Genomic DNA, 10,719 nt, shown 5'->3' on the forward strand with positions numbered 1-10,719 from the left:
ATAGGGCCTTCGCCCTTTCAGGGCTTGGGCCCTAAAAATAAAAAAAAAAATAATCCTTACGAAAACAATAGGGCCTTCGCCCTTTCAGGGCTTGGGCCCTAATTAGCACCACCTCCTAAGCCTAGTGCATCTGATACAATAATGAAACCTGCGTGCTGTAAATGTAGGTCACGACCTGCTTACCTGACTCACAACCTCTCCAGCCAGTTTACACAGTGTTCACTTGTAATTGAGGAGCAGATTAATTGTACAATTATTTAATCAGTTCATCCAATGAACAGAAAGCATAATCAGTTATCAATTCTAGGAAATATATTATCTTCCTGGCCAAGAAAGAATAACCTTTTCCAACTAAAGTAAATCAAGTACTAGCAGGGTAATAGCATAGGTATCGCTAGATCAAGATGTTTAAGTGACTTCGATATGTGGCAAACAAAGAGACAATAAAGCGTCGATATAATGGTTTAATAAATAAAACTAGGGTAGGCTACACACACAACTAAACTAAGCAAAGATTGTATACAGAATCAAGAAAGTGAAGAAAGAGAGAGAGAAGAAAAGATAATGGCAAGATTACAATCAGTTAACCACAACCTACGAGAAACATCAGAGAATCAGGGTCACCTTAAAGGGGCACAATAACAAGTCCAGATGCAGGAGATTCTTGATGATTTCGCCTGGAGTGCACTGAAGCGTTCGTTTGGGTTCTTGGTGCGGTCCACGTTGAATCCAAAGAAGTTAACCCTCTGAGGTCTGAGCTGTTTTCTGGGCCCTGGAGGTGTTCTGACATGCTCTGACATTTCTGGTTATTTCTGTTACTTGTGACATTTTCATGGCTAAAGTCTAATTACACTGTATTCAGCACAAACTCTGCTACAACAATATATCTGCAGCATGTATGTAAAAGTTTGTAGTTTTGAGATAATGACATTTATGCGTGGTTTGTGAAAATACAAAAAAAAATTCTCACTGAAATAAGGCCATGAAACCCATACTGATTATTTCTTCACAAGACTTTTGAAAATTGTATCACGTAGCCTAGAATATTTGCTCCAAAACAATGTGAAAATCACCCTGACTGCTCATTCAGAGAAGACAATATATTGATTTAAAAATTTTACGACGTGTTTTGTGTTAGAAAGCCTTATGCGGCAGCTCATTAATATGTAAGCTTTTCTCACCTGAGAAAGACAAAGAACCTCCCCAACGGCCCTATTAGGAGCTATCCTAATATAGCTCCTAATAGCCCTGTCATTCTGAGCAACCTTGCACAATACTGTAAATGAGGAGATTTAAAAAAGAATGGCTTTTAAATTGTTTGGATTTATTTACAACACAACATAACCCAAAGATACACAACAAATGCCAAAAAAAACACTTCAAAGACAGAGATCTTTGTGCCATTCCTAAAAACATTGTACATACCTTTAATTTCCAAGGTGTTTGATTTTCACTTTACCATGTTCATGTTCCAGAGACTCATGTGAATGTTGAAGTCGGCAGGACTCAGTGGCATCTGGGCCCTGAAAAAAAAGTGAACATACTGATATCAAGAGAAAGGCCTGCACGATTTTGGAAATAAATATTAGATTTTTCTGGTTAAAATTGCTTTTTAAAGTTCACAAAATACACATACACACACACACACAAATGTTTCCAACAATATATAATATAATGAACACAAGGTTTGTTGTGCCTTGTAGGCATAAGCTATGCGCAGTGCTGGGTAAAATAATAATAACAATAGATAGCAGTATAAATCTTCCAAAATATTTCAGTAACAACCAAGCTAGAGAAAAATATATTGATTATCATGTTACTTCAAATGTTTCCATTCGTTATGATGATATGAAATGAGATAATAGTAAAAACATGAAGCCGTTTGGTGCGTTTTGCTTTTCAAATGTTCAAATGATAAATTCAAACGCGATCGCGCTGCAAAATCTGATACATTCAAACGCGATCGCGCTCAAATATAAAACATTATGGTTACCATACATATCTACGTTTGACCAGATATCCACAAACACAGTAGGCTTAACAGTAAACACGGGTCTAAATAATATAATATTCCCCATATATCTAGCAACAGTTCAACTGCAATGTGACATTTATGCAACAATAACAAACTAATATGTAAAAATGTCTTACCTTAAATCTTTATTGTCTTCAAATCGCGTTCTTCTTCTTCTGAGGTAGCCTAAATCCAATGTAAGCTCTGGCGCGTCTTTCAAACACAGTAAGGAGTAAGTTACGAAGTCTCTGCTTCTTTGTTTTGAGGTGATGAGGGCGTTTACAGGTCTGCGTTTCTCCGCATGGATCATTTGCATGTCAATCGCTCGTGCGCTCGTAGGCGTGTTCAAATTAAATTTAATGAGGACGTGTTTGAGAAACTGTACATGCCGCTGCTTTCGTATGGATTACTTAAAAATAGAATATTTGTTTTTTATATTATTTACATACTTTAAAAATAGAGATTCCAAGCGTTGTATAGACATGCGTTTCAAGTCTGTGTGACAAACATTCGCTGAGTTACAGGTCATTTTCTGTCGCGTTTCAGAATGAGTTTCACATTGAGAGAGACGGCAGAACGCGCATCATGTTTATTTTCTTTGTTTTACGGAAAACACAACATTTTGTTTTTATTATGAGTGTACACAAATAAAAGAAGACATTTAACAGCTTTGAATGATGTACAACACAAGTATGTAAAATCAAAATCAACAGAGTATTTTGCACTGATAAAAAAAAAAAAACGAGTAGATCACGCCGGCGTGATTGCCGACCTCAGGGGGTTAACTTGAAGATGAAGTTGCTGGAAGGAGACATTAAAAATGTTGTCTCAAAGAGATTGAGCAAAGACCTGAACTAATCAGACACTGTTAAAGATCCTCTCAGTTCACTCCCATTTGGTGAGGTGACCAATCAAAGATGACCGGGAGAAAGCCTTTGTTCATCTTATCTCCATTTACATGTTCATGCTGGCATGGAGAATTTGTGCAGTCTTTACACAAAAGTATGGTACAAATATTTATGATGCAATTTATCATAACATGTTGCACACCATTGATTATTAAATCAAAAGAGGATTCTTTTGATACCAAGAAAGGGGATTTGAAGACATTAAAGCAGTGATACATCATCTTTGGATATCAACATTTGAAGTTATTCTCACATAAATAAAGAATCATAACTAATAAAACATAGGGACTTGCATAAAACACAGGAGAAATACTATAAACATTTGGGAAAGTTTGTGGGTAAGAAGGGAGTAAGTATCCTTGTGTATTGGAAGTTTATCTCTATTGTCTTTAACCAAATGGCTAGTGCCGTCTGGACTCTCGTGCTGTCTTTGAGGGTGGCAGACAGTCTCTTGCTGAGATCGTTCAGGAGAGCAGAGGTGATAACGGTCTTTGAAGAGAACTGGCTTGAGGGCCGATGACAACAGGGGAGAGGGGGAAGGTTTTATGATGCCGAGAGCATTTTGGATTAAGTCCATTCGTTACACAAGAGCAGCAACCACAAACATTTAACGTTTCACATCAAGCATGTATTAAGCGCACACAGAATAAACACCAGCACAAACAAACAATGAGAACTAATACGACTGCCAGATAGTAAAGCAATAAAGCCCCCATACATCGATCAGTCTCTCAGACTAGAGAGAACCGTCCGCACAGAGCGTGCCCTCTCTCAACCCGGAGGCTGACGCCATTAAGGTTAGCGCCATTCATAAACTGCATGGTGACAGGCGATTGGTGGCGCGTTCACAGACGTCAGCAGACTGACAGGCGGATCCTCCAATCTAATTTCACACCTTAAACAGACAGGGTACACACAAACACACACACATGTGCGACAACATATGCAAAAACAAACTTAAGTAGCATAGCGTACGTAACAATTTGGTTCTGTGATGAACATCATTGCAAATACAAAAACCTGAATGGCTGTTTAAAACATTTAAATACTGTTCAGAAACAGAAAGTAGTGCAGCTGCTTTGTTTATGAGTTACCAGTGTAACCGCTGTGCCATCTGCATTTACTTGTTTCAGAAAGCTGCAAAGGCCGCAAAATGCAAATATTTTTCTGAACTTATCACAAACAATTGTCATAAACCTCAAGTTGTCTTTCCCACTATTAACCTTCTGTGCAACTTTAATACAATTTTGAGTCAATGTATACATTTTTAGGAAAGATGTTTAGATATTTTCACTGGAAAATAAGACAAAGTTTTTTAACAATATTTGTTTTGTGTGTATTTAGATTGACTTGTGTTTAGATTGTTTTTTCCTTCTTCATCTCACAGAGGACATAAGAAAAGAAGCAGATCCAGGTCACCCAAGCGGAGAGCCAGGTCACCATCACAATCCAAAAGGTTTACTGCGTGTGACAATTTTGGTCTGACACTATAGTATTGGCATGTTCATTATTAAAATCTTAATTTCTCCTGTCCATTTTCAGAGGCAAGAAAGATAAAAAGAGAGATAAAGGATGGGACAATAGCAGAGAAAGGATGGAGAGCTCAACGTCCAGGAGGAAAAGCAGGGATTCTGACCATAAATCTAAACCCTCACTGGTGTGTCTGATTTTTATTTTAAACACGTAGCTCATTTACACCCACATTGACCTTCATTCATGTAACGCAAACAGAATAAATTTGTATTGGTGGATTGATGCCGAAATTTTGGTCTGAGGTTAAGTAACACCCTTAGTATTAACGTTAAATTAACACCAACACATTTTACACAGCTGTTCCTAGAAAGTCTTTGTGACACATATTGTTAATAGCACCATGGAAGGACAGTCTCTTTATTCATATTGTGAAACTACATCATTACCAGGTACAACTAATCTCTGGAGGCATATGAACTAACGGTGAAACAGTGTGGTGGTATTCAGATAGTTGTGGGTTTGGTCGTGGGAGAATACCTAATGTTAATATGTCTTCTTTACACCAGTTTGTCAATTTCTTCTGTATTCAACTTACTGGATCAATAACCGGTTTGCATTGATGCTTTTGCAATTATATTAGTGATGTTTGAAAACTCTAAACCTAAAGCTCATAATGAAGGACTCATTGCTCCCCGCACACCTCAAAGAGCTCGCTGTGCACATTCAGATTCAATTATTTGCATGTAGCTCAGCTGTAACGCAGCGTGCTGCTCTAGTTTTAATAGATAAGAAACATAGGATCACAGCTGATCCTTTCAAAGATTGACTTTTTTAACACCTTTTTTTTTACGCCTGTCTGCATCTGATAACTATCAATATGACTGTTTTTATCGTAAAGCTTTGATATTTCCTCTAAATGTGACGTCTTTTTGATAAAGTGTGAACCGTTCTCACAGGATTGATCTTTTTGACATTTTTGACGTGATGAAAACACTTCTGACGCGATTACTTGGTACATCAAAGCATCTGAGCGTCTGACAATGAATGTTCAATGCATCAATTACAGAATACAAAAATCATACATTTTTCATCAAAAAATATTGTTTTATGCTTAGGGTTGTAGTGTTTCAATAATCATTTCTTAATGCGTTTATTTATATGCATTATGTGACTTATCTTTTCTGGTCCACCTTACTAAAACAAAGTCATTATTTTTAGTGTGCATCTTAAAAAAGTCATGTTTTTACCTCAAATACAATGAAGCCTGTATTTAGGATGTTTATTTGTGATTAGTTTCATGACATTTAAGTACAATTTCCTCACAATTCTCATTGCTATAATATAATAAAATAATGGCAGAAGTTGATTTTGGGGTACCCGAAGATTCACTCTCTCTACCTGGTCTTTTCCATCATTTCTATTTATTAAAGTAATAAACAAAAAGAGCAATTCGTCCAAAAAAAAATAGTTTTGTGATACCTACGGGTGTGGTGTTTCAATAATCATTTATTGATGCATTGATTTATATGAATTATGTGACTTTTATAAATATGACTTAAACCATGAATCATTTGTGTTGGCTAATAGTTTATTTAAAAATACAGTAAAATATGAATAGTACAAAATATATATTATATTTTATATAAATACAGTAATATTGTGAAATATTATCGCAATGTAAAATAACAGTTTTCTATTCTAATATTTTTGAAAATGTAATTAAAATTTTTCAGCAGCCATTAATCTAGCCTTCAAGGTCATGTGATCTTTAAGAAATCATTCTGATGTGCTGATTTGGTGTTCAGAAACATTTCTCATTTCTTGTGCTGCTTCATATTTTTGTAGAAACCATGATCCATTGTTTAGATAAATAGAAAGTTCAAAAGAACAGCATTTATTGAAACGAAAATCTTTTGTAACATCATAAATATTTTTAGTGCCTTTTTACTACTTGTGAATGTTACATGTGGGAATTAAAGATAAGGCTATGAATACCCACGAGATTATAATTCTTGAACGGTTATTTAGATGAAGCTTGCAGCCAGTGGCATGCTGACTTTATTCTGGTTTCAGTTAGATTTACTGAATGGAAAGTGTTGTTTGCCCTCCTCTGAGTCATGGTTTGATTTTGCAGATGGAAAGGAGCTACGAGCAGGTGGACCAGGAGTATGACAGTGACATGGACGGGTCGGGCTCTTTGGGAAGCGATGACAGATCTCCTCGAGCTCATCTCAACGGCAGCTACATGAGCACTTACGCTGAGGAGGATGATCTCTCTGCAGCTGAGTGATCCACATATACCCATAATGCCAAGTCTGGAGAGCACAGCATAATGTATCATACTGTAACAACTGTCTCAGTTTTTAAAGTGCTTTCTCTTGCGTCCATTGCTGTGTGATTGTAGGCTTTTGAAAACATTTCTACTGCTGTGAATATGCTACCTGTCATATGATATTCATATGGATGAAAATGTAAAGTTGTGCATAGATCTACATGTGCAGAGAGATGCGGTATATTGAACGAAGGTGCTTGTATTCAGGTCACTTTTTTTAATCCGTTTTGGATTTTTTTTCTTTTGCATGTCTCTTTGTGTTTACACTCTTGTGGAAAGATAACATTTTATGCTTATTTCTATCTTTTTTTTTGGTCCATCTTACTAAAACAAAGTCATTATTATTAGTGTGCATCTCAAAAAAGTCATAATAATATCAAAATAATATATTTTGCATAAAGACAATGAAGCCTATCTTTAGGATGTTTGTTTGTGATTATTTTCATGACATTTAAGCACAATTTCCCCACAATTCTCATTGTGATAAATGTATATATATATATATATACAGTACTGATCAAAAGTTTGGAAACATATTTTTAAAAGAAGTCTCTTACACTAATCAAGGCTGCATTTATTTGATCAAAAATACAGAAAAAACTGTAATATTGTGAAATATTAAAATATAATTTATTTCTGTGATGCAAAGCTGAATATTCAGCATCATTACTCCAGTCTTCAGTGTCACATGATCCTTCAGAAATCATTGTAATATGCTGATTTATTATCAGTGTTGGAAACAGTAACGCATAAGTGTCATCTTTCAAAAACATTAAAAATAGTAATGTTTCCAAACTTTCGACCAGTACTGTATGTATGTATGTAAGAGGAAAGGCATTTGTCATTAATTGGCATGAAAATAATGGCAGCAGTTGATTTTGGGGTACCTGAAGATTCACCCTTTCTACTTGGACTTTTCCATCAGTTCTATTTACTAAAGTCAAAAACAAAAATGCAGTTAGTACATGTGTAGAATAACACTCCCAGTGAACTGTTTCTCAGCACAGTGTGTGTTGAAAGTGCCTAGACAGAGACTGCGTGGCAACAGAATATTCAACAACTGTAAATCAAGTCAAAAGGGGTTATTTATTTAGCATTATAACAAAGCTTGTGTAAAATGCATAGTTTTATCTTTATTTTTTAACAGTATTTAGTTTGAACCAGTGTAGCCTATACAGAGACCTACATTAATCTCTTCATACAAGTATTGTGTGGCATATATTCAGATGTTTTAATGGGTTTTCTAAGAAGCCTTTACTGATTGATGAGTACCGTAAAATTATTAACAATCTCATTTACTACAATTTAAAGCTTCTGAATATTATTTATTTTTTATATTAAGTATTTTTTGTTCAGTCTAATTTTGTAAGTGGGTATATAGAATTATATACAGTACTCGTTAGCAGCAGAACTAATAAGAATGAAGGGACTTCTCAATTATATTGATTTGTGAGCGGTGTGATTCTCTGCATCTTTTTAGATATACATGTATAAATGATTTTCCCTAACATGAAATTGACATTAAAGAGGTTATACTTCCAGTTTATCTATATTACTGACAAATATTTTTCTGAATGCGCAGCTCTTTACATTGTGTGAACAAAATGTGAGTGGTGCGTGTGCATGTTATTGGAGTTAAGTGCATTTTGGGGGCACAGGATGAGTGACATGCCAAGTTCCTAGTTTTAATGTGTAACAGTCCTTATGATTTTAAAATATAAAACATGAAAAACTCTAATGCAGAGAATGATATATTGTAAAAATATGATTATTATACATGAACAGGAAATAAACATATACATACAGAGAAAGTAAATGAGAATAAAAGTGGTCCATACGACTTGTATGCTAAATTTCCTTTTTGTTTAGCTTGCAGACTGTCATTTTCACCAATTGAACAGACATTCCAGTTTTTACCAGTCTCTGTACGTACTCATCCATGAATAACAAATTTATCAGAATAACACATACAATCATAACTCCTACACATTCAGCCTTTTCCATTAATCCACGCCCATCTCCGTACATCACCTCCATTTTCCTAACCATATTTTGTTGATTTTTAATTTAATCAGGCAATGGTTTTACTCAGTAAGCTCTATTTAATAAAATATAAATAGAAAGTGTTTTATAATTATATCCATTCTCCAATGTAGTTGTTCAAAATTAACTCAGATTTTTCCATTACGGACTGCCTTTTTAGCTTAAAGTTTAAAGTTTATTGCCATTTGCACAGGTACGTTTCAGTACAGGTACACTGGAATTCTTGTGCGTGTCTCAGAGTCAGGTTCTAAATTAAAAAGAATATATTCATATATATACACATATACATACATATACATATACACATACATACATACACACCCACACATACATACACATATATATACATACATACATATACATATATATATATATATATATATATATATACACACACACACACACATACATACATATACATACATACATACATACACATATACACATACATATATACATATACTACACACACACATATACATATACACATACACATATATACAAATACATATCCTAAGGTAGAGCAGAGAGCAACAAAACATTTTAAAAGTGCAAAGAGTGCAAAAACTGTATAAATAACCTTTCTAGTTTAAATAAATACACATTATAATAAATAATAATAATATTGCACATACAAGAAAATTCTAAATAGAATAAAATACTCTATCATCAATCAATGATTAAAACCATGGAGTAGGGTACTTTTTGCCCTCCTTAATGTCCTGTGCCACTAGCCTAACAGTGGCTGGAAAGAAGCTGTTAAACATACGGGCCTTGTGGGTACAAATGCTCACAGGCCTGCGGTGTCTCAGGTTATAGCCTGTGTCCACCCACTTAAACAAAGCATGAGCTGGGTGGTGTTTGTCCTTAAGGATGCTCTGTGCTTTCCTTCTACAGCGCTGGGTGTATATAGTATCCATGGAGGGGAGGTTAGAGCCAATAACCCTCTCTGCAGTTTTTATGACCCGTTGCAGTGATTTCCTCTCGGCCAGGGTGATGTTGCCATACCACACTGTGATACCACTAGTGAGGATACTCTCAACAAGGCCTCTGTAGACATGGGTTAGGGGTTGACGTTGAAGTCCGGCCTTCTTCAATACTCTTATGAAATACAGTCTCTGCTGAGCTCTTTTCACTGTTGCCACAGTGTTTTTAGCCCAGCTGAGATTTTCTGAGATGTGAAGTCCTAAAAACTTATAGCTGTCAGTCCGCTCCACCTCAATCCCATTGATGGTAAGAGGCTGTAGAATGGGAGCTCTCCTCCTAAAGTCCAGAATGAGTTCCTTTGTTTTGCCAATGTTAAGAACAAGATCATTGTCCTCCCCATGGACAGTGACCTTGTGAACCATGTCCCTGTATGATGACTCATTACCCACTCTGATGAGGCCAAGGATCTGCGTACTTAATGATGATATTATTGTCCGAGTTGGTGACACAGTCATGTATACAGTGAAAAAAGTATAGGGCTGAGACAGCAGCCCTGTGGGGCTCCTGTGCTCACTGTAAGCTCAGATGAGACCTTCTTTCCCATCCTCACCACCTGTGGCCTATCTGTGAGGAAATCTGTTATCCAATTACAAGTGGTCGTTGGTACTCCCAGTTCTATCAGCTTACCAGTCAGCTTCATTGGCCGGATCGAAACAATAGCCGTACATATGTGTTGTGAGTGTCCAGGTGCTGCAAAATATAATGAAGTGCCAGTGCCACTGCTTCATCCACTGACCTGTTCGAGCGGTAGGCAAACTGAAGAGGGTCTACTGTGTCAGGAACCACAGAATTGATTTTACGAGTTTACACTTACAAATGATCAGAGAATAAATAGTTATGCGTATTTGGCGTGCTGTTCGGGGGGAGGGCTCCGAGCTCGGAAATTGGGCCCGAACCCAGAGTACTCCCCCCGTATCTCTTGGTTAGGAAGATAACCAGGCAAGTGTGAGGAGATGGGGTGG

The 10,719-nt window shown here is 36.2% G+C and overlaps 1 protein-coding gene across 5 annotated transcripts in view; it reads left to right on the plus strand.

Annotated features, from left to right (window-relative positions):
* srek1 (splicing regulatory glutamine/lysine-rich protein 1) overlaps positions 1-8,567 on the plus strand; it is a 37,259-nt gene extending 28,692 nt beyond the window's left edge. For 4 of the 5 annotated variants that reach the window (XM_079870777.1, XM_079870779.1, XM_079870780.1 and 1 more), the window contains 3 exons: positions 4,310-4,378; positions 4,465-4,579; positions 6,530-8,567. In XM_079870777.1, the coding sequence (XP_079726903.1) occupies positions 4,310-4,378; positions 4,465-4,579; positions 6,530-6,685 (340 nt within the window). In that variant the 3' untranslated portion in view covers positions 6,686-8,567. The remainder of the gene's footprint in view (positions 1-4,309; positions 4,379-4,464; positions 4,580-6,529) is intronic. The other variant, XM_079870778.1, reaches the window with a different exon arrangement.
* The last annotated feature ends 2,152 nt before the right edge of the window (positions 8,568-10,719 follow it).

The sequence above is a fragment of the Squalius cephalus genome, assembly GCF_949319135.1.
Source record: "Squalius cephalus genome assembly, chromosome: 5".
NCBI classification, from domain to species: Eukaryota; Metazoa; Chordata; class Actinopteri; order Cypriniformes; family Leuciscidae; genus Squalius; species Squalius cephalus.